Here is a 25,523-nt window from a genome sequence, read left to right as displayed (position 1 = left end):
TGCTAGATTGGATCTGCTAGAAGGACAAAGGACGTGCATCGTGTGGCCTGCAGTACTCTGCCTCTGATTGGCTTACCCTGGTATTGTTACCCTAACCCTAGTCTATATCTACGACGTTCCACCACTGGGATTGCTCCGTTGATGCTGGAAATTCCGCCGGATGTCCTTCTTTTGTCCGGATGTCCGTCCCCTTCCTCTTTCTTGTGTTGCCATTTTAAACTCCGGTGGATTTGTGAGGACTATAGTTAACTGCTCCTCAGATCTCTGCAGGGTAAATCCAGACAGCTAGCTAGACTATCTGTCCAATCGGAGTTTTCTGTTGCACGACTAAAACGTCCACATGTTCCACCAAAACTAGTTCCTTCCTGAGACTATTTAGCAGAGAAACCGTTGCTCCGCCCAAGACGATTGTGATTGGTTTAAAGAAATTCCGATAGACCAGAGCACGTTTTTCTCCCATCGCGGAATGCTGTGTGGACTAGCCAGACCCTCCTCCGCGGCTGTGGAGGAACTAACCCTAACCACTCCCCATTCCCCAGGTTAAACTAACCACGTCGACACGTTTGGCGGATCCGATCTAGCATCCCCTTCATTCATTTATATTTTGTTGAAATTATCATTTGCCTATTTTACCTTTTTATTATGTCATTTGTTTTGTATATGCATAATTTAACTTTATGAACTGAGATGAATGACTGTAATTTTAATTCTAATAAAACAAAAAAAAACAAAAAAAGGATTTAACCCACCTGTGCTGTCCTCCAATATGGCCGCCAGGGGGCACATGACGTCACCGAAGGTGAGCCGCACCCCATTCCTGAGCAGGTGCAGCTGATTGGAACATGAACACGTAAACTGGACCAGGAAACGTGACGCTTCAAAGTGGCACTGGTTCACGTCCCTTTGCCTCAGTGCTGTGTTGCTGTAGCTGCGTGTGTGCCGCTGTCCGCTCCGGGGATTGCTCCCATCACTCTGGATGTTATTATGGGATGTGGACCGTGAGCGACGAGAGAGGATTCCTGACACGGAATGAGTCGCAGTGATTGACGCGGCCACACCATGGAGATCCAGAAGAGGTTTTCTTCGTGCTGGCAGAGTTTTCTGGCATGTTTTAACAAACCCAACCAGCCCGGAGACGAGCCCAGGCGCGGGGACAAAACGGACATAGTTATCGTTAATCCCGTTCCGGATGATAAAACCACAAATGCGGACTTCATTTCAAAGAGAGCTTTACCGGCAGTTCCTCCCCCGGAGAAAGCAGCAGCGGGGCTTTATATCGCCCAGTATGACTACTCGGCCCGCACCGAGCAGGACCTGAGCTTTAACGCCGGGGACACTTTAGAGGCTCTGGATAAAAGTCCCGGGGAGTGGTGGTTTGCGAGAGCCCTCACCGGCGTCTCGGCCACCAAACAGGGATACATCCCGGCCAATTATGTGGCACCTGTGCAGAGTATTGACGCAGAGCCGTAAGTGTCCTTTGCTGTCATATTAATATGAATATAATAAGAAAATGATTCATGAATTCAAATGCCTACATATAAGTCCATGGCCTATTTTCTAAATGACGATCCCCTTTTCATAACCTATATTCTTATCTGTGTTGTTATCCTATTTGCATTGCAGTTGTAGAATGTAACTAAGTACATTCACTCCTGTACTGTACTTTACTTGAGTCTTTTCTTTTCATGCCACTTTCTACTTCTACTCCGCTACATTTCAGAGAGAAATATTGGACTTTTTACTCCACTACATTCATCTGTTCCAGCTTTAGTTACTAGTTACTTTACACATTAAGATTCCTGCACACAGAACTCATGTAGTTTATAAAATCTGATGTTTGTCCAGCTGAGATGATGAGACCATTAAACACACCGCTGGTTGAATCCTCTACACTTTCTAAAATGGGTATTATTGGTATTCATATTAGGGGCATTTGTACTTTAACTTAAGTGAAGGATCTGAATACTTATCTCACCACTGATAATAAGCATAAATACTTCAAATACTACATCAATTCATGTAGTATTTTCCAAATAGCCATCCCCTTTTCATAACATAACATAGGCCTATTCCAAACTGGGATGTTTTTATTTATTTTTTTCTCTCTCCAATTGGTCCAAGATGATAACCCATTTGGAGATCTGAAGTCCTTTTTAAGAACCCTAATTGTCTTTGTATGGCGTCTCACAGAGGTAAATCCCTCCAACAGGTTCCTCTGTCTTTAGTGCAGAATACTGCCTACAGATTAAAGTCTTGGGTTGACCTAGTTAATGAATGTCTAGAACCAGGAAGCACAGGCCACAGGTTAGTTATTCCCATCAAGGACAAGATTCCAAAACACAAGAATGTCACAAGTGCATTAAAATGCCTTGACATTTCCTGGATCATTGTAGCTAAAGTTTAACCAACCGTGATATTGTCATATGATACTGTACCGGGTTTTGCAACAAGCTCATGTTTTGGCTGCAGGTAGCCACGTCTCCGTGCCACACCAAAACGTCCTGTCAGATACTACGGTACTGTATGAGGTAACTTCACTCATTAAAATAAAGGAGTACTTTTTTTCCTTTTGTTGTTGGAGAGAATAACGTCCCAGAAAAGTCTGACCCGTATTTGTGATGTAATAACCTATTTGCCTTCTCGGTGAAACCAGTTTCTTCTCAGCTGTTATCTGGTTTTTCCTGTTTCCTGTTTTGTTTCACAGAGATACATAGTTGTGATTCCCTGCAGCAGTCTAGGCGCCATTTGTGTCATGGTTTCACTAAAGCCCAAACCTGATAGGCATGGTGTGAGACTAGGAGGAATTTAGTTTCAGATATATCCAGGAACAGAAGCAAAGGTGAAGTTCAAGATCCTGGACTAGTGGACTAAACTTGTGGTTAAATGTCAGGCTCCTTTTTTAGTTATTCTCAGTTTAATCAGGGCCAAATTAAGGGACATTCTACCGGAAAGGTACATTTCCACTTCTAAAAAATTTATTTTTTATTTTTTTAACTCTGAACATTAAGCCATACGAAGGACATGTTAAACTACAATAGACACATATGGAGCCATCTCAGCATGTTGTTACACCTGAATAAAACCCATTTCACCCCTATATTGTCAGGACCTGTCAAAGACACATTTGTAAATGTCAGAAAGGTTTCCTAATGACCTTCTTTAATACAAATGGCATTTTCTTATTGATCACAAGACCCTTATTGTATCTAGCATGGTGTGTAACTCCTAAATGAAATATGTAAGTGACTTTGTGGTAAATTGTAGTGGATGGTAAGCACAGCCAGGCAGTCATAAGATTGTTAAAAAAAGTGTGTGTGTTTTGGTAGTGCAGACAGTATTAATAAGCCATTAAATTACCAGTGAACCCCTGGGGCCCCTTGACTGTTAAAGATTTTAGAAATGATTTCCATTCAGAAATAGCGGTTAGGTCTGACCTGCTCTCAATCTTGTCTTAAATTCTGATTTGCAGATGGTATTTCCCCGACACCAAGCGGCTGGACGCAGAGAAGCTGCTGTTGGCCGGAGGGAACCAGCAAGGCGCCTTCCTCATCCGAAACTGTGAAAGTCAGACAGGGGAGCGCTCGCTCTCAGGTGAGCTCAGATCACATAATACAGGAGCAGCTCGAGCTTTGAATACATTCTCTAAAACCATTTACCTTTTGCCCAAATTTGTACTGTCCCTCATTCAAAAAGCAGTTGGAGGTGAATTGGCTTGCACACACTCATACATTTATTTCGATATTTTTTTGTGGGGACATTTCCATAAAAAATGAAGTGAGTCCATTGTGTCTTCCATGTCCAATATGTAATATTTACTGTACTAAATGACCCCAACTAGGCAAACCTGTAACTAACATGATGTATTTTCAATATCCTGTATGCATTTGGTACCCAGCGGTGTCCCTTTGGGTCAATTTGACCCCCAGCTATTTTAGCTGTAAAACGAATGGCAAATATGATTATTTACACACATTTGTTTAGATTTTTTTGGCTGTTGTTGAGGTCACTATCACATGCAATTTTATAATCTTTAGGGCCCTAATCCTCCATAACCATACCTGTAGTAGCCTAGTGCGAGAACACCTGATATGTCCCACATAGGGAGGGAGGGGAGAAATGTTTGCTGCAGGGACATCGATACTTCACACTGGAGGGACAAACAAAACTGTTTGTACTGCAGCCCTGAAACCATTTCTCTTAGTGCTCTGTGGGCTCTCTCTTTATATTGCTTTTACATGTTATCCCTTGGATCCTTTTGTCTTTTTATATCCATAAATAAACCAAACCAAACCAATACTCTCTCCATTGAAAATGACCTCTAATGGCAACCTTACACCAAGAGAGTTGGGGCGCCCCCGTTCGCCTCAATCGATCGGTGTAAGGTGGTCCTAAAACTCAGTCCCAGTCAGTCTTTTTCCCGTCTTGACGTTCCGACAAAATCAAATGTGTTTGATGTTATCCTAAGTTTTAAGTGTTGGTAGTGAAGTGAAATCACGTGAACATTGTCAACAACCAATGGGTGCGCTCCCTCCAGCACCAAACAGGAAGCAACAAACTGCTAGGGACAGTGTTGTTTATGGTTGCTATGGCGCTGCGCTAAGCTAAATGCTAAAGAGGGAAAGTTGCCGAGTCAAAGTCCAATTCCAATAGCAATATATGACATTACATGTTTCCAACTGTGTCATACACTTCGTGACAAACTCACAGCGATACAGGATGTATGGTACAAGTGGGTCCAGCAATTACCCTCTCATTACCATCCGGGCCCCGATGTGACTGTGGATGAATATATATACTGAACACCCAGACAAATACAGTATCAAAATATGGGCAGCATGAACAGTCCAGCTATGCCTGGAGTATACTGGTGTAAACTGGGAAAGCTCCTTAAGAGAGAAATGGGGCATGAGGGTGATGCTAGACATGGCAGAAGGACTGAATTGTCATAGAATTACATGTGAACTCTTTAATTTAATTAATTTTATTTTTTTCCCCCACTGGACGCCCTGGATAAGGAACTGCTAAAAAGGAAGCTTACCATGTTGAGGACAGTGAGGAAAAAAACAAGCCAAAGCTTCTGTAAGAAGATATTAATTCACCAAGAAAACGTTCTCAAAAAATTTTAGGTCAATCATTGATTTTATGGAAATTTGCATATTCTTTCATAGTAAAGGGTATTCTGGATGTATAAGGGGGGGTGGAGGGGGTTAATGTTTTATCTAAAGGGGTATTTAGGTAGTCAACAAAGAGACATGAAGTACCTGACACGGATAAAATTAGGTGATCATTTTAATTTCAATCATTTTCTGAAGGTTTAAATAGCTGGGCTCAAATTGGCCCCAAGGATAAGGGGTGTTAATAGTAATAACCGGAGGGATAATCATTTGGACTGGGTATATATCGCCCAGTCAGATTTCCTGAATTGATTAGATTCCTAGTCCCAAGGTCCCGATTTGATTTGGTTCAATATCTATTCTATTAGGTACAATACCAATTTTCTGAGATTCTCAGAGAACCAATGTTATAAATTGTACAAGGAACCCTCTAACCTGCTGAATTATTAAAAATATTAATGTTGACGTTAAATGGTAATTTTGTTTTTCCAACCTGGACCTTATTTGCCTATGCATTTGTGTATAATGAAATTGTTCCAGTATTGAATGAGATCACAGTGACCGGGCTGTAATGTAACCTCATGGGACAATGGTGCAGCCTCGATTTTTGTTTTTGTCCACTAAAAATGATATATATATTTTTTTATACTGACAGGCTCAGATTGTTATTTAATGTCACTGACAGCATTATCGATCTCAGAGGTGACTTGTTGTCTAAAGACAGAGGTGTGGAACGCGAGTCGGAAGAAAGACGGGAGTTTGTTGTTTCTAAGTGTAGGCTACGTTAATTATAGGTTTGTGTTATCTAAAAGAGTTTCCGTGCCATGGCTCAATATTTAAATGATTTCAACAATGTGGATTAGGTCATTATAATTCAAATGCTGCCCATTTTCATTTGAGGGGTCCAGGTTGAAGAAAACAAAATTGAAGAAAACAAAATTGCCTTTTTTAAGAATTGACCTCAAAGAAGGTACAACATTCATGCACTTTTTATTTAACATGAATACACTACAGCAGTCAACCCAACAAAGTGCAACTCTACAGACTCCACAGGCAGGGGGTTTTGAGTGGCCAGAGAAAGAGAGCCGGTATACCTAATGCCATACATCTGTAAAAATGGCCATGCCAGTGCTTCCTTCGCCCAAGTTTTCTTTTGGAGCGTTATTTAGCATGACATTGATAAATCATCTAGTTTCATATGATACCAATATCTTCAGTCTAGCTTTAAAACAGGAGCCTCTTAAAAGATCAATCTTGGAACTTAATGAATCAATATCGTATAATTCAAATGCAGATTAATTACAACCGGGGGGGCGTGGGGGGGACTTTTATTTTTTGTAAAACCCAGCCCATTAATCAAAAGACTTGGGGGTTTTGCTGCTACTGGTATGAGTAGTATCTTATAAGTAGCTTATTTACTGTATGCATTAGTGGTGGGGAAATCAAAAATCGTATGTATCGTTATTTTCTTGATGATGATGATTTTAGAATCTATTCTTTTCCCTAGAATTGTGATTTTTTTTTTTTTTTTTTTTTTTTAAATGACTGACCTAAACAGTTTATTTCTATGGTACCGCTGACAGCGACTACTTCATATCCGTTTCCAGCAAAACAGAGCGAAAGCAGAAAACGCAGAAAGTCCATGTTATGTTCTTCTTTACAAAGTTAATAAATGTCAAACTGACTGACCTGTGATATTCATTCTTCTTAAACTATCAGTTTTTAGAAATGTCTCATGATACAGTATATTGTCTCTAGAATTGTGCTATTCAACTTTTTGTTTTTGTGGAAGGAAAAGAAAATCAATCACAACTCAATACTATTGAATTGCAGTACTTCTAGAATCGCATAAATCGCCAGCCATCATGAAAGAATCGATTGGGGACAAAAGCATATCGTCCCAGCCCTAGTATGCATTCGTGTAAAAACAGAACATTGTGGTTTTATGTAACAGAATAATTATTCATCTATTAACTTTAAGAACCTGTTTTGTGAAGTGATGTCTGAATAACGTTTCTAAAGCAAACCGACTGCCAACACATTTAAATTGTACTTGTATTATTCCACCTCTCAGATGAAGTCTGTTTTTTGTGTACCTCTTTGTCACAAAACACACCCTTCCCAACAGCCCGAGCTTTGTTCAGTGACTCACTCTTATCCTCAATTGACTCGAATGATTAATGGTTTCATGGTCATCCAGTGAAATAAACAAGCAGTCTGTGCTCCCATAATGCAGTGATGTGATAACTTAATCTCTGTCCGCTCTAATCGGTCTTCACTCTGGCCTTGCTCTTTCCATTATGACCAAATTGCTTCCATGTTCATTCAATATAGCCAAATTTCACAAAATTAATTTCATAGCCGGGTTCATCACTCAGTTTGTGTGTGATCAGGTGAAAACCTATTGATTTGAATAGATGGAATCAAAGGAACAACTGATGGCAATATTTGCTTTTTTTTATAATACTTGTGTGTAAACGGAGCAATTATTAATGTTCCAACATTGGCCACTATCCAACGGCAGCCTTTGAATCTGTATCTGTGTTCAACACACGATAACCGCTGATAGGAGCACAGCTGATCTCAGAAAGGCTGACAACCAGTTATGAAAAGAGTCGTCGTTCCATTACAGCACCAACGTTCAGCATTTTAAAAAAAGGATTTTGAGCATTGAAACAGATTTGTCATGCTTATTTTCTCCATCTGCTATTTCTGCATGATGTAAAAGATAGATGTAAAAAAAAACGCATACAGTACTGTAGTAACATAACATGTTTTCAATATTAAACACAAGTTGGTGAGACATGTTTGGATATTAATGAAGGATTATGGAAAGTAAGTTTTTCTTCATACCGAAGCACATTTATAGGGATCATAATATATTTTGATGCATCCTAAATTATAAACCTAATAGTATTTTAGAAGGTTCAATGTGCAACAATATACTTCATGACTTCTCCCATCACTACAAGGTTCCAAGGTTTAAATAATATGGCCTGGATTGTTCTTTTATTATATAATCAATTTCAATCAATTTTATTTGTCACGTGAAATCAAACAAATATTACCATTTTAGTTTTGTCTGCATTCATCATACCTCTGCACCATTAAACAACGACCAGGGTTGTTTATTATTATGGTTGTAAATAAATAAAATTATTGCATATACTTTAGTACGTAAAAATGCAGAAAGGTGCCAATCCAAGGAACTTTTTCTGTCAGATTTCTTAATGGACTTCTGCATAGCTAAAGCAAGGACTTAATGAAGCACCTATTGAAATTTCACACAGTGATGGGTTAGTTATTGGCGTTGTGTTTTTATATTTGGCATAGTGTTTTTATATCTGTATCTCTGTAATGGACATCCATAGTCAACCCCTAATTTAAAAAACCTGAACAATCAAGAGAACTTTTCCCGCTTCGGTCCCTCTACAGGTAGGAGGCGGAATTGTCCATTACATTACATTGTGCAAGTTTGCCAGATCGGGTAGCGTGAGTTGTAGTTCCAATGAGACGACCTGTAGAGGGGCCGAAGCAGGAAAGGTTCTCTAGTGTTGCTTTAACGAATGGATCAAATCACTGTATTGTGAAAGATTGCAGTGATGAACCTACAGAGAGTTATCACAGAAGTCTTTAGCTCCACGGAGTGTTTTAGCCTCTTCAGCTATGTTCCAGCAGCTGTTTTCAGGGGGTAAAAGACACTTAACCTGCTGAGCAGCAAAACAGCAGACAGACACAGTTTGAGACTATCTGGTGAACATAGTGGAGTGATGTGAGTCTTTTTTGGTTTACAGCTTGTTGCGTTACCACCAAGTGGCTAAAAATAACTCTACTAAAAACCTGGGTACCCAGGGCCCTTATGTGAAGAGGGCCAAAAATATGCTAGAATGAATAGCTGTGGATGTGGGGAGGGGCCCATAGAGAATGCCTTTCTACAGGGCCCAGAATTTTGTGCTATGCCCTTGTGTTTGACTCTTGAGTACATCACTGATGTTGACCTGTCTTTCAGTGCTGGACAGTGGGAAGGTGAAGCATTACAAGCTGAAAAAACTGGAGAATGGTCACTACTATGTGTCGAGAATCAGATCCTTTGCAACGCTGGAGGAGTTGGTGGAACATTACTCCAAAATGGCCGATGGCCTCTGTGTGCGTCTGGGGGAACCATGCAAAAAGGTAAAACCCACTGTGAACTAAACACATCCCATTGGTAGGCCTTTAACAATTATTACATTATTGTCTAATTGCAATTTTATTTAATTTTTTTTTAACATAATTTCTGTTTCTTTGTTTGAACGCAATTAAACTAAGGTCCTAAGGGGTAAAACTGTTAATGGTAATAGTCGATTATAAAAATGTTAGCAACAAGAAATCAACGTTTTTATATTAAAGAGGCATTGTTTACTTGATTAGGCTGTGTACTTACATTATCGGAGTCGCATAACTGATATATAACCCATAGATGTATCCTGGGTTTCATTCAAAACTTTATACGTTTGAAAAAGTCATACATAAATAAATAATTTTAAATTTGATTGAAAGAAATCATTATGTTAATGGCAATTATTTCTTAGACATTTAATTGTACATCAACATTTGGAATGGTTACAGCTCTACCCATTTGGTCTATTCATTAAATTAACTTTTTTTTTTTTTTTTATACAGTTTAAAGTGACATTGTCATCCCAGTAAACGGTGACTCTTCTGTCTGTGTAGATGGAGGCTCCACAGACTCACGGCCTGTCCTACAACACTGTGGACCAATGGGAGATAGACCGCAACTCCATCAAATTACTGAGGAAACTCGGAGCCGGTCAGTTTGGGGAAGTGTTCGAGGGCTTGTGGAACGAAACCACAGCAGTCGCAGTGAAGACCCTCAAACCTGGTACACTAACGCCTCTGTTTCTCTCACTGAAGCTGTTAAACCAAACACATACTACTGTATTTAGGAACGAATGAATAGGAGTTGCCAGTGCAAGCTGATTTGATCATGTCAACAATATGGGATCAGTAAAATCTGAAAATGAATTAAATGTCTAACCAGGGCTCGACATTAAGGCTTGTCCGCTTGTCCGGGACAAGTGGATTTATTGTAGGGCAAGTGGAAGAGAAATTTACTTACCCCACTGTACAAGTTAAAAAGAAAAAAAAACTAAATAAAATGCCATGTTACTTAATGTTATGTGCCACTCATTACATCGGTTACAGATTTGAAACAAATAAATTTTTTTCCCCACAATCTGGGGCAGCGGACCGTTAACGTTAGACCCAGCAGCAGTGGGTCAGACGGACCGCTAACGTCAGACGGACCGCTAGCTACCTGTTGAGCTCATTCTCTGTAAGCGATGCAGCATAAAAGCATGGCAGAACCAAGGGGGTTAGCTTCTCCTCGGAACGCGTAGCTCCTATGGCGCCATTTTGATGCTAACAAGCCATCACCTCCTGTTAGTATTCCATTGACTTCAATTCATTTTGACGTCACTTTGACAGAGAATAACTTTACACCTGAAGCGTTCAAAGACTCTATTTGTCCGTTGTTTATTTCTAAAGAAACACAACAATGTATAAAAGGCTCCATTACCTTGTACCTCACGTTATGGCTCCGTAGCAGACGCTTTCATAAAAATAGGCTAACGATTGTGTCATAACCACGAGACTTACTGTCGTACAGTAGAGGAATTACCGTACCGTACAGGAGAAGCTTGCATGCAGTTTTGACTCAATTAGATGTTTAAGTTGAATTACTAATGTTAACTAGCATGTTAGTGATCAGTAATTAGCCTGTGCCTATGTTATCTCCTTACATATACCTACGCTCTCCGTCTCTGTAAGATTGGGAATGATTGAGATTTCTCTCAGCACAGCTACCAGAAGACTTCACACTTTCAGACACGTTGCTCACGTCACATCTACGTCTTCAAGCTCAGTTGGAGGCTGCTCAGTAACGCTCAGCCAGCACCGGGAAAGAGCTTCTAATATTAGGGTGATCAGATTTCCCGAGACTAAAACTGGGACACTTTGTGCGTGACCGTAGTGCTCGTGCACGCACACGCTTTTTAACGTGAACATGTGCCAGCCCAGGTCAGACATGGATACAGACAGATTAAACACAATTTTGCCAACAGCACACATAGGCCTACTGCTCACAACATAATGGGGTATCTCAGTTAATATTCATTAATTTTGTTGGTATGTAGCCTACATAGCCTATCTAAGAAATAATATTAAAAGACCTTGAGTGAGTTTCGTGGGGGACCAACTTTATTTTTCAGAATTAAAGCATTCTTTTGGAAAATGCACCAACTGAACTTGTGAAAAGGTATTTTTCATTGCATGGCACTAAACGGAATATTTGAAACTTGAAACTGAAAACACTTTAGTGCGTGTGTGTGTGTGACTACGAAATGATTATATATCAAAGTTGCACACCTAATGTAGCATCCCTGAACACCTGTGGCAGGTACCATGGACACTGAGGACTTCCTGAGGGAGGCTCAGATCATGAAGAGGCTGCGGCACGCCAAGCTGATCCAGCTGTACGCCGTGTGCACCATGGAGGAGCCCATCTATATCATCACAGAGCTGATGAAGAATGGCAGCCTTCTGGAGTACCTACAAAGTAAGACAAGCTCACTTATATGTGATCATGAGCTACTGCTACTTTATGACAGGATCAGAGTCCAATGCGAGTGTGCATAGGGCAGGCTACAGTAGAGCTGTATCCCAGAGCAGCAAAACCAATATAGATCCTCCAGTTTATTAATCTACTTTGTACCCAGCTGAAAACATTTTCACGTCATAAATTGTATTTAGTCTCGGCTGGAGGGCAGTCCAGTGGCCTAAAAACCAATTTCCTTGTATACAAAATCCATTCCAGGTTCCATGACCGCCCACTTTCCCACTGGGTTTGTAGCTAAAATAGTCCAATGAAATAATAGCCATGTATCATACAGATGTCTTTTGATCATTCATTTTCTCTTTTATTAGCAGACATTATGCAAACTACATAATAATAATAATAATAATAATAATAATAATAATAATAATAATAATAATAATAATGACAAAAAGTTATATAAATATGTATCTTAGGCCATTTTAAAGTCTCTCCAGCAGCAGTATACAATCAGGAAAGGATGGACTTAAACTGAGGGCCGTGGTAGCGTTTTTAAACACTGGATGAGACCTGGTTTTCAGTGTGCTGTAAACACAATGTAACCTTAAAGTGCCCATATTATGAAAAAATCACTTTTTCTGGGATTTGGGGTGTTCTTTTGTGTCTCTGGTGCTTCCACACACATACAAACTTTGAAATAAATCCATCCATGCTGTTCTGAGTGAGATACGGTTTCTGAATGTGTCCTGCCTTCAGTCTCCTTAGTGACGCTGTAAACAATCGGCTCCGGACTGTGACGTCACAGTCCGAAATGAGCTGGCTAACCACAACCGTTAGCTCGTTAGCATAGCTAACCGTTAGCATATAGCAATAAAAAAATGACACAACACAGGCCTCAATACATAAAGATATAAACTGTAATTTTTTGTGAAAGAATCAACAAAGTGGGTCCCATATGATGAATTTGAAGCGGAATTAAATTGGCTATTTAAATTTATTTTTAAACTTTTAACAAATAAAACGGAATAAAAGTGGATGCAAAATTATTCCTTTTTTTTAAGAGAGGATCTCTGAATGATCCAATGTTGACCTAAATGACTAATGATGATAAATAGAATCCAGCTGTGTGTAATCAAGTTCTCGCGTATAAATGCACCTGCTCTGTGATAGTCTCAGAGGTCCGTTAAAGGCCAGAGCGCATCATGAAGAACAAGGAACACACCAGGAGGTCCGAGATACTGGTGTGGAGAAGTTTAAAGCCGGATTTGGATACAAAAAGATTTCCCAAGCTTTAAACATCCAAAGGAGCACTGTGCAAGCGATAATATTGAAATGGAAGGAGTATCAGACCACTACAAATCTACGAAGACCCGGTCGTCCCTCTAAACTTTCAGCTCATACAATGAGAAGACTGATCAGAGATGCAGCCAAGAGGCCCATGATCACTCTGGATGAACTGCAGAGATCTACAGCTGAGGTGGGAGACTCTGTCCATAGGACAACAATCAGTCGTGTACTGCACCAAATTTGGCCTTTATGGAAGAGTGGCAAGAAGAAAGCCATTTCTTAAAGATATCCATAAAAGTGTCGTTTAAAGTTTGCCAAAAGCCACCTGGGAGACACACCAAACATGTGGAAGAAGGTGCTGTGGTCAGATGAAACCAAAATCGAACTTTTGGCAACAATGCAAAACGTTATGTTTGGCGTAAAAGCAACACAGCTCATCACCCTGAACACACCATCCCCACTGTCAAACATGGTGGTGGCAGCATCATGGTTTGGGCCTGCTTTTCTCTCAGCAGGGAAAGGGAAGATGGTTAAAATTGATGGGAAGATGGATGGAGCCAAATACAGGACCATTCTGGAAGAAAACCTGATGGAGTCTGCAAAAGACCTGAGACTGGGACGGAGATTTGTCTTCCAACAAGACAATGATCCAAAACATAAAGCAAAATCTACAATGGAATGGTTCACAAAAAACATATCCAGGTGTTAGAATGGCCAAGTCAAAGTCCAGACCTGAATCCAATCGAGAATCTGTGGAAAGAACTGAAAACTGCTGTTCACAAACGCTCTCCATCCAACCTCACTGAGCTCGAGCTGTTTTGCAAGGAGGGAATGGGCAAAATTATGTCTCTCGATGTGCAAAACTGATAGAGAAACCCCACCCACCCACTTACAGCTGTAATCGCAGCAAAAGGTGGCGCTACAAAGTATTAACTTAGGGGCCTGAATAATTTTGCAGCCCAATATTTCAGTTTTTTATTTGTTTAAAAGGTTTGAAATATCCAATGAATTTCGTTCCACTTCATGATTGTGTCCCACTTGTTGTTGATTCTTCACAAAAAATTACAGTTTTATATCTTTATGTTTGAGGCCTGAAATGTGGCAAAAGGTCGAAAAGTTCAAGGGGGCCGAATACTTTCGCAAGGCACTGTACATGTGTGCCCTCATTTAGAAGTCTCCCAGCTAATCCTGCCTTGTAACTGACCAAAGTTGGAGAAACAGGCTTTCTTTTACTGTCTCTAGAGTTAGCTAGCTGACATGATCTACATCTGAACTACTGAGCATGTGCGAGTGCAATCAAAGATAGTACAGAAGAAGAAGATGAAAAGAGGTCTCACTCTGTAGCTTAAACAGAAACCAGGTGAAAAGAGGATCTGCAGCAGTGAGAGAGAGCTGTGCAGTACAACAACAATATGGTGTTTTTTGAAAATTAAACCATGTAAACCTATTCTGGTACAACCTTAAAATACAGTTATGAACCTGAAAATGAGCAGAATATGGGCGCTTTAACACCAGAGGCCTGTACTACGAAGCAAGATCAACGTGCCCTGGATCTCTTTCAGTTCCCCGGCTTCACTAACCTAACAACCGCGGTCCTGCATAACCTTTGTCACGACGGTGGTTATCAACTAGTTCAGTCAACCCAGGGTTTCCCAATCCAGCGTTCACATAAGAGGCGGTGTTTGCACAGCATGACAAATTGCAAACATCTGCCAGAGCTCCATATTTTACATAAGAAGAGCAAACTATAATTCTACATAAATATGAAAAACACAGACACGGTTTTACAGGCAAAACGCAATACAGTCGCTGCTTCCTAAAACGGGAGGAAAGCGGGCAAAAAAAATAAGCGACGGTGTAAACCCTTAAATCACGCTTATTAATATCACATCCCCATCAGTGTGGCACAATATCTGACCATAATTACACTGGTGCTTTCCATAAACTGTCGTTGCTTTAGCCTATTATTTCAGTTGCAACCCTGGCAGTGGGAAGCGATCGTGAGAGCAAATAAAATATATAAAAACATAATTCAACACACGGCTCAAGAAGTCGACAAATAGCCATTAACCCATTAAAATCTATATATTTCATAAATATACCCATCAGGGAATGTTAACGGGGTTGTCGGTCTCTAAATGTTTTAACTTTAATGAGTCTCTCTCTCTCTCTCTCTCTCTCTCTCTCTCTCTCTCTCTCTCTCTCTCTCTCTCTCTCTCTCTCTCTCTGTCTCTGTCTCTCTCCCTCTCTCCCTCCCTCTCCCCCTCCCTCCCTGCCTTTCCCCCCCAGGAGACCGCTGTAAAACCGGAATTCAACGTTGACTTGTCTTAACTTGCGTATGCATGTTAACTTGTGTGTTAAGTTAAGCATGTAGCTATGTCACATGGTTACGGAACAATAATACTTAATTTACCCCAACTTTATCTTTTCCTAAACCTAACCAAACCACAACGTTAACTGTGTGTTTTAAACCGCAACAGTTACATTAAGGTATGAAGACTTGTTGATCTGCTGACTCCAGTGGGGGGGGGATAATTTAGGAAACGCTCCCATAGGTCGTCTGAGGGTAGGTAAAATGACCAATGTGATCGGATGGGTTGGGGTAAACACTTTAAAGGTCCAATGTGTGTGAATTTCTCCCATCTAGCGTTGAGATCATATATCGCAATCAACTCTCTCACACCACGCAGTTCACAGTAGGTATTACAGCTACGGTAGCCTTCACGCTTCAAAAAGTCGCTCTCTTGTTCTTTTCAATGTTCTTTTACTGGGTGAAGAAGAAGATTCCTGTTCTGAATACGTGTGGTCCTCCAGGTTTCCTTCTTCAAACTTGCCGGGGCCGGGAAGCTACGATACCCATTAGCAGCATTAGCAGCAGCTGTGAGTTTATCATGTGACAGAGAAAACGCGAAAGGCGGAGCAGTATGTCCTGTATGTCCCTTACCGGCTAACGTATTTCAAAATGGCGCATGAATATGGAGTGTCTAACCCAGTTCATGGTAGTGTAAATGTGAAATTTCAAGCCAATAGGAATATTTGGAATTGATGGTGGTGATGAATAAATATTCATGAAAAAGTTTGTGAACGGGCAACCCAGATTTTGATAATTAACAACTAAACACGTTACATGCTGGACCTTAAGTATAAAAGTCAAGCCATGCTCATGGGGAAAAAAGCACTCCTATATCAGGTTTCAAAAGTAATGGGTAAAAAAACACCATAGAATTAAATAAAATGCTTGGAGTTGAAACTTATATGAACAATTGATAAAAGAAGCATTTTACCCTGTTCATTTTTACTTGAGGCTGAGCGATTTGAGATAAACATTGTTTTGCAATTTTTCTGGCCGATGTTGCGTTTTGAATTACAATAATAAGAGATTAAGGTATGATATACCAAAGGGTACTCAATACAAAGTTTATTAGCAACACAAACTCCCCTTGTGAAGGTTTTGCATTATACAGAGAGGTGTTCCTGTTATTTAGTCTACACTTGTTATAAATGGGGGTGGGCAAAATAATTGAAACACCTGCCGGTGTGACACACAATCCAATGTACACAATACAATGAACACAGTTTAACCAGCAGCTCTCTAAAACATCTTTCAACAAAAACTGAGCATTATATCCTTATTCCATTCTATCTTTTCAAACCTTTTAATAATGGTCATTGGAGTGGTGTTCTGGAGATTTAACCGTGCATTAAGCCCAAAGTTTTATCTCCATACAAGATAATATCTATATGTAGCAGATAGACCTTAAGATATGATCTCCTACGTAAGACATCACATCTCGTACGTAGGAGATAAACTTAGTTTTTCCCTTTCAAGGCTTCCGTAAGCATGCAGCAGCCAAGAGTTGCATTGTATCAGCCTAAATGAGCCTAAAAGTGTATCGTGTACAAATGCGATAATAACTCCTACGTAGGAATTAAACCTTAAGATAACATCTCTTACGTTGGAGATAAACTTCCAAGAGAGCCAAGAGTCACATTTTCTAGCACCAGAGAACCCAATGATGGTGAATGTGACAGTGCTGTCAGTTGTCATTTTATTTGACAAAGTTGATGGTTGCAGAAATGTTTTTCACCTATCATGCTGTATTATTGTTAATTAGATTTCCAAGTTAAAAAAAAAAAAAAAAAAAAAAAAAAAAGAGTCGATCTGATTTGTCCAAGTTACAGGTTTGGGGCGAAGGGTAGAGGAGTCACCTGCTGCTGGCCTCCAGCATGGGCCAAAAGGTTGAAATCAACATAATAGGGTTACACTTTACTTGAAGGTAATAAATACATACATACATACATACATACATACATACATACATACATGCATGCATGCATGCATGCATGCATGCATGCATGCATGCATGCATACATAAGAGTGACACGACACCGTCATGAATGAGTGCACATATGAACCAAATCTCGTTCCACTGGCTCATAAATAATAAAACAAATGAATACAAATGTATTATTTGTGTTATTTTAACATCAAATCTGACACTAAAAAAAGGAGTTTGACAGCAGCATAGATATTAGTATACATATTGAATGGCAGCATATAAAAAGTTATTGCACGTTTAAAAAAAAAAATAGTTATTGCACGTTTTATGAGTAAATAAATACTGTTAATGCAGTGCCATAGTTCACATGAGGCTCGCTGCAGGGGGTTATTGAGGGGGGGTTACAACAGAGGTGGGACCATGTCATTGTTTTTGTAAGTCTCAAGTCTTTGCACTGAAGTCCAAAGTCAAGACTGAGTCCCGAGTCAAGACTAAAGGCCATTTTATAGTCGTGCGTAAAATCGACAGCGTAGCCCCGCAGACCCCTCTGCGTCTACGTCGGACCCTACGCCGTAGCCTGACGTGCACCTCTCGGAAAAATATAACTACACGTCGCAGCGACGCACGTCTCTTGGCCGCGGGCTTGGGTAGCATTGTATTCCATCAAAACGCATGATCGAAAAAAAACAGCAATTATAAACAATGAACAAAAAAAAAAAAAAAAAAAAAAAAAAAAAAAATTAATGAGTCCAGAGTCAAGTCCAAAGTCCAAAACTTTGTTTCAAGTCCTAAACAAATCCTAATGCAATACTCACCAAATGTAGACGTTTTCACAAATCATGAATGTGTATTTATTTTTTCAAACGCGTATCAAGTGCTGCTGAACTTAACATAGACTGCGCTTTCATAATGCTTCATGTCTAAATAAAGAACAAGACAAATGTGAAAAGGGGAAAAAAAAAACTGTGTGTGTATCTGACCGCTTGCATAAAACATCAACAAAAAATGATGTGTTCATAAAGGATCGACTTGCCTGGCAATTACCAGCGTTAGCTGATTCAGGAAATTAACAAATTAATGTATTTTGTAAAGCACCTTTTTAAATATCACTTTTTAAAGGTATAGTGGAGGATTATCCTGAATTTTAGAAAAGAACCGCCCTCTCCACTTTTTGAAAAAATGCACATGCGCAACACTCTCCCTGCTCCCGAGAGGGAACACCTATTAAACGTGTGCACGAGAGTGCACTGTTTACAAGTTGCTGTCGGCATGGCTCATACAAGCCTACTTTCCCAAAGAAGATTTGCACTTTTTCACAAATGGAGATGTTTACCGTGTGTGTGTGGTGCGTAACTTGTGCCAGGGCTAGCATCGCTAATCATAGCTTACATCAACTTTTACTAGCAGTGATTTTAAATGGATTTCTCCAAATAGCACGCCAAACTTTACCTGTCGAGTAGAAACTTTGCAACTGAGGCATCAGTGGGAAGCCCAACCTGTGCTTTTAGTGAAATATTCTCCCCAAAAACACTCCGGTCTTGTTTCTTTCTTCAGATGCCTTTCTCTTCTTGTCATACAATTCCTAGACACTTTTTCTCTTGCGACCCTCAGACATTTTGAAAAAACACGGTGAGAACGGCGAGCTTCAATGAATGGCTGAAACCGTAGCTCACTACCTATGCTCACCACACATATACACCTGAAAGTATTCATGTGCAGAAAGCGAAAACTACCCTAGGGACGAGCACGTACGACGGCCTTACGTAAACATATCACCAGAATGATTGACAACTAGGAGGACCAATAGTCTTGATGATCCACCCGGAAAAAGAAAATCCTCCATAATACCTTTTTAAATCTTTGGGTTTAGGGAAAGGTATCAAGTCTTTTTCAAGTCAAAAGGCTCAAGTCCAAGTGAAGTCACTTGTCATCGTTGTTAAAAGTCCAAATCGAGTTGCAAGTCTTTTCTGAAATTCTCGAGTAGTCTAAAGTCATCAAATGTGACTCCTGTCTGACTCGAGTCCAAGTCATGCAGTCTTGTATAAAGGACTTGAAAGCAATACTAGAGTACGAGTATCTTACCAGAAAATGACTTTGGTGGAAGTTAAAGTCATGTTTTGGAATGTTACTTGAGTAAAAGTATCTGATATTTGCTGTCTTTAAAAGATGCAGTAGATAATACTTCTAAAACTACCTTTCTGTCATATTTGCTGAAACTGACCCTATGTTCCAGTAGAACTACATGAAGCAGGGCATTTAGAAATAAATCCGGCTCCTCTGGCTCCACCTACAGCCTGTAGTGCTATTTGCAAAAATCCAACACTCCCTGTTCAGATGCACCAATCAGGGCCGGGGGGGGTGGCTTGATCTTCTGATCAATCACTGCTCAGGCACACTCATTTCATAGCGTCCTCCCCTCCCCCATGCATGAGCTGCAGATAGGTTTCTTCCCCTTCCCCCCCCTCTTCCTATGTGCTGCATCGTGCACAGCTCTCCCTTGTGGGGGGAGGGGCTTAGGAGACCGTTTTGGGCTTTAGCAGAAAGGGAGGGGGAGGGACTGAGAAGTTGTCGAAGTTCACATTTTTTGGCTAAATCCTTGAAAACCTACAGCACCTTTTTAAGTATCAAAAGTAATTTTCTGATATTAAATTATCTTAATTATGAGAAGTAAAAGTAAAAAAAAAACCTTTTGTCCTCTGTTACCATAGCGGCAGAGCCTGCAGCAGGTAATTCCATGACTATCAGTTATTATGCTTCCTCCTCTTCTTCTTTAGTTTTGCCGCTTGGCAACAAAAGGCATTAGGTCACCAACTGGAACGGAGTGTGCATTAACTTGCAATCTAGGAGCAAGGATTCACCAAACCTGCTTTTTTGAAGTGTAAGAAATTTCTTTTGATTTTTATTTTGTAGTAAGAAGATGCTTAGGGGAAATGTAGTGGAGTAAAGTTCCCATAAATATAAATAACCAAGTAAAGTATAGATGCGTGAAAATTCTACTTAAGTACAGTAACAAAGTACTTAGTTGTACTTTGTGACATTACAACTCTGAAGTCATGTGACTCGAGTCCACACATCTGCAATATAAATAAAAGCAATAGACCTTTTTCACAGCAGACATGTTGACATGTCACAGTAGGGAAAGCACAGGTGTATTCAAAACTATTAATGATGGCTGCATTCCACTTAGGAGAGACCCTGGTATTAAACCATTAATGATGGCTGCATTCCACTTAGGAGAGGCCCTGGTATTAAACCATTAATGATGGCTGCATTCCACTTAGGAGAGACCCTGGTATTAAACCATTACTGATGGCTGCATTCCACTTAGGAGAGGTCCTGGTATTAAACCATTAATGATGGCTGCATTCCACTTAGGAGAGGTCCTGGTATTAAACCATTAATGATGGCTGCATTCCACTTAGGAGAGGTCCTGGTATTAAACCATTAATGATGGCTGCATTCCACTTAGGAGAGGTCCTGGTATTAAACCATTAATGATGGCTGCATTCCACTTAGGAGAGACCCTGGTATTAAACCATTAATGATGGCTGCATTCCACTTAGGAGAGACCCTGGTATTAAACCATTAATGATGGCTGCATTCCACTTAGGAGAGGTCCTGGTATTAAACCATTAATGATGGCTGCATTCCACTTAGGAGAGGTCCTGGTATTAAACCATTAATGATGGCTGCATTCCACTTAGGAGAGGTCCTGGTATTAAACCATTAATGATGGCTGCATTCCACTTAGGAGAGGTCCTGGTATTAAACCATTACTGATGGCTGCATTCCACTTAGGAGAGGTCCTGGTATTAAACCATTACTGATGGCTGCATTCCACTTAGGAGAGACCCTGGTATTAAACCATTAATGATGGCTGCATTCCACTTAGGAGAGGTCCTGGTATTAAACCATTACTGATGGCTGCATTCCACTTAGGAGAGACCCTGGTATTAAACCATTACTGATGGCTGCATTCCACTTAGGAGAGGCCCTGGTATTAAACCATTACTGATGGCTGCATTCCACTTAGGAGAGGTCCTGGTATTAAACCATTAATGATGGCTGCATTCCACTTAGGAGAGACCCTGGTATTAAACCATTACTGATGGCTGCATTCCACTTAGGAGAGGTCCTGGTATTAAACCATTACTGATGGCTGCATTCCACTTAGGAGAGGCCCTGGTATTAAACCATTAATGATGGCTGCATTCCACTTAGGAGAGGCCCTGGTATTAAACCATTAATGATGGCTGCATTCCACTTAGGAGAGACCCTGGTATTAAACCATTAATGATGGCTGCATCCCACTTAGGAGAGGTCCTGGTATTAAACCATTACTGATGGCTGCATTCCACTTAGGAGAGGCCCTGGTATTAAACCATTAATGATGGCTGCATTCCACTTAGGAGAGGCCCTGGTATTAAACCATTAATGATGGCTGCATTCCACTTAGGAGAGACCCTGGTATTAAACCATTAATGATGGCTGCATCCCACTTAGGAGAGGTCCTGGTATTAAACCATTACTGATGGCTGCATTCCACTTAGGAGAGACCCTGGTATTGTGCATGCTGACTCACTGAAATATCTTACTGGGACACTTGATGGAACTGAGCCATCGTTAAGGTTATCAATGTCAGCTGTGCTTTTCCTACTATGACAAGTCAACATGTCTGCTGTGAAAAAGGTCCATAGGCAGAATGATTTTCTTCCTTATCATATTTCTTTGTATGGTTCCTTTAACATGGTGGGATTGGTTCTGTGTGTGTCTCTTTGATTGCAGAGGATAAGGGCGCCACGTTGCGGATCTCTGACCAGATCGAGATGGCGGCCCAGGTGGCGTCGGGCATGGCTTTCCTGGAGCTGCAGAACTACATCCACAGAGACCTGGCCGCCAGGAACGTCCTGGTGGGAGAGAACAACATCTGCAAGGTGGCGGACTTCGGCCTCGCCAGGGTCTTCATGGTGGGTCTGACATTTAAAGTGGTGCTGCATACTGGATGTAGAAAGTGTCCGTTCAGATGAGATAAGAGATTTTCTGTCCTGAAGGTAATTTGTCTTGGACACACAAACTATCTACTGTTTGGAGAATTCAACACAACATAGTACATACATGCATACAGTGGTGGAATGTAACCAAGTACATTTACTCCTGTGCTGTACTTGAGTACAAATATTAAAGTACTTTTCATGCCACTTTCTACTTCGCTACATTTCAGAGAGAAATTTTGTACTTTTTACTCCACTACATTCATTTGTTACAGCTTTAGTTACTAGTTACTTTAGTTACTCCACTACATTCATCTGTTACAGCTTTAGTTACTAGTTACTTTACACATTAAGATTTCTGCACACAAAACACAAATGTAGTTTATAAAATCTGATGGTTGATTCTAAAGTAAACTAGCCGACAATATAACGGCTACAAGTCCAGCTGAGATGATCAGACCATTAAACACACAACTGGTTGGGTCCTTTACTCTTCCTAAAATGGGGGGATTTTTCTGCTTTGAGTACTTTTTAATACGTACATACTTTTACTGAAATAATTTTAAATGCAGGACTTTTACTTGTAACAGAGTATTTTAGTACCTTTTTACTGCAGTAAAGAATCTGAATACTTCCACTACATACATGCATAAATACATACATAGACTGTTATCACTCAGCATGTACAGACCGCCACTAGCCAACAAAATTGCACACTGCCTGTTGTACAGCACATCATAATAGTCGTATTAATACTATACATGACCAAAACAAAAAGTATAAATGTACACGTGTGTCGGAGATAAAATCAGCGTTTCAGGGATTAGGGTCCAGCTGGCTTGCCATTCAGGACTTTGATGGACAAGGGGGACAAAGTTCTTCTCACTTATCACGACAAATAAAAAGTACACTAAAGAAAAGCGACGTGTAAACTAAAAGTGAACATTTTAGGAACTTGTTGATCAAGTTATTGTACAATGGAGCTTGGTAGCTGTTGGCCCAGTACTGTAATTGCGGTGTACTTTACATGTATGAAACTAAAGCCAGCCCGCATTCTCCACTTGTACAGACTGGCATGCATTATCAAAGCTAATAAATACTCTACAACCCACATCAGGTATTGTCCCATCAGGTGTTTTGTGATGTGTCAAACACTTGTTGAATCAATCCAAATCCAGCTGACTCCTGACTGACAGTTAAAATCTATATTGTGTGCCTTGTTTTGTTTCCAGAAAGAGAATGAAAATGTGTATGAAGCCAAAGAGGGAACAAAATTCCCTGTGAAGTGGACCGCTCTAGAGGCCATCCACGAAAACAAGTTCAGCATCAAATCGGACGTTTGGTCTTTTGGAATTTTGCTGTATGAGATCATGACGTTTGGACAGATGCCTTACCCAGGTGACCCTTTCATCAACCTTGACACAAATGATTCTCTGAAAATAGAGATTTACGTAAAAAAATAGGACTGACATATTTATAATTTTCTGAAAAGTCGAAAATGATTCTATGATTTCAAGTACCTCGCAAGAAGTCTCTGAATGTTCCGGGTAAACCTTCAATGCTAAAGTAATTGTCTCCTGTAAGTTCTAATGTCCTTTCTGTGGTTTCTTCAGCCATGACGAACTACCAGGTGGTGCAGAAGCTTCCCCAGGGCTACAGGATGCCGTGCCCCGCCAACTGCCCCAAAGTCATGCACGACATCATGATGGACTGCTGGAAGGAGAACGAGCAGGACCGGCCCACGTTCGAAACCCTGCAGTGGAAGCTGGAGGACTACTTTGACCTGGATGTCACCTCCTATGATGATGCCGGCCGCTACTAGCACAGCGATCAGGCTGCCACACGTGCAAAGAAATAAGATGCAAAAAACAAACCTATTCTTTCTGCACAGATGCAAAATCCAAATCACCTGAATCCAAACAAACATACGTAGATGAATGACCAAACGGATTCAAATGTAATTCAAAATTCCACTCATTGCGGTCACCCGAAGGATCTAAAACTGATGATGCATGTGATGGAAGATTGGAATTAATCTAACATGCCGTGAGGAGGCTTTTACCACAGCTCCAGGTGGTTGCGACACTCCTGTGTTTGACAGCTGAATGTACTTTCAGACCGGCTGTATGTGGATTGCCTAACTCTTAAAGCACTTTGACTCAAAGAGTCCTCGAAAAGCTGCTATCTGTCCATCTCGACAAACTGGTTCTTCTCCTTCGAGAATGGGTGCAATGCATGCTCGCCACTGCCTGTGGAGCTTTTACAAGAAGGTACCTGGCAGGATTGATGAGTCATTTCTTGAGTGAGTCATAGCGAGACTGAGTGATGCCATCTGCTATCATCTCCGTGCACATGTACGAATAGCTACCAGAAGTGATTTAAACATTATTCAAAAATACTGTAGGAGACTGTTTTTGGCTCCAGCAGCCAGAGGGGCTAAATAACAATAACCCCCCAGCCCTTATTAACAAACTACATACAAACTATTTCACTCTAGAGTTAAATCCATGCCCAACATAATCATTACATAATGAAAATGGCTTCCCTACTATCTCTGTGCCACTGGAATAAAGATAAAAAAAAAAACTAATATTTATAACGGCATTCATAGATTATTTTTGATTTAGATTTCTTTGGCCCACTTTGCCTTATTATCTTGAAGTTGATCAATAATCAGTGGCTTATTTGGACATCCAGCAGACACCAAGCAACAGCCACATTAACGTGTCGTATTTCCAGCCTCGTGATGAATCTAAATCCTGTATTCGCTCCCCTTTTTTTAGCTTTTGGTCTCCCGCAACTCGTGACAAATATGTCTGCCTCTTTAACTGCTAAATCCTCCACTGTGTTCACCAGCCGGTATCCTGAAAAGGGCTGCCTGTTGTATCTGAAAAATGGTGCTGATAAGAGCTATGAGTGAATTGCTAATGCAGTTTGGATTTGTTTGCCCAATAAAATTGATAGTGTTATCTTTCACATCCATTAACCATGTGATAAAGATTATTTAATGTTATGTTCTCTTCATTTGGGTGCACAAATAAAGTAATTCAAGAGCACAAATGATTATTTTAGGTGCCACAGGAATTAGTTATTTCTCCTTCATACTAGGGCTGCAAGATATAAGGAAAATATCTAATTGCAGTTAATTTGACTGATATTGTGATTGCAATATGATTCATGATATTAGAGCAAATGATCATTTGTATCATTATTTTCATTAAATAAAAAATTCAAACAA

General features: G+C 40.3%; 1 protein-coding gene across 1 annotated transcript; it reads left to right on the top strand.

The window, feature by feature from the left end:
* The first annotated feature begins 870 nt into the window (after positions 1–870).
* On the top strand, positions 871–25,523 carry frk (fyn-related Src family tyrosine kinase). Its single transcript, XM_039782382.1, has 8 exons — positions 871–1,466; positions 3,470–3,591; positions 9,124–9,287; positions 9,828–9,996; positions 11,572–11,730; positions 22,080–22,261; positions 23,518–23,683; positions 23,899–25,523. The coding sequence occupies exons 1-8, from the start codon at positions 1,060–1,062 to the stop codon at positions 24,105–24,107; spliced, it is 1,578 nt and encodes a 525-aa protein (XP_039638316.1). The 5' UTR covers positions 871–1,059; the 3' UTR covers positions 24,108–25,523.

The sequence above is a fragment of the Perca fluviatilis genome, chromosome 18, assembly GCF_010015445.1.
Source record: "Perca fluviatilis chromosome 18, GENO_Pfluv_1.0, whole genome shotgun sequence".
NCBI classification, from domain to species: domain Eukaryota; kingdom Metazoa; phylum Chordata; class Actinopteri; order Perciformes; family Percidae; genus Perca; species Perca fluviatilis.
This window is presented reverse-complemented; position numbering and strand designations above follow the sequence as displayed.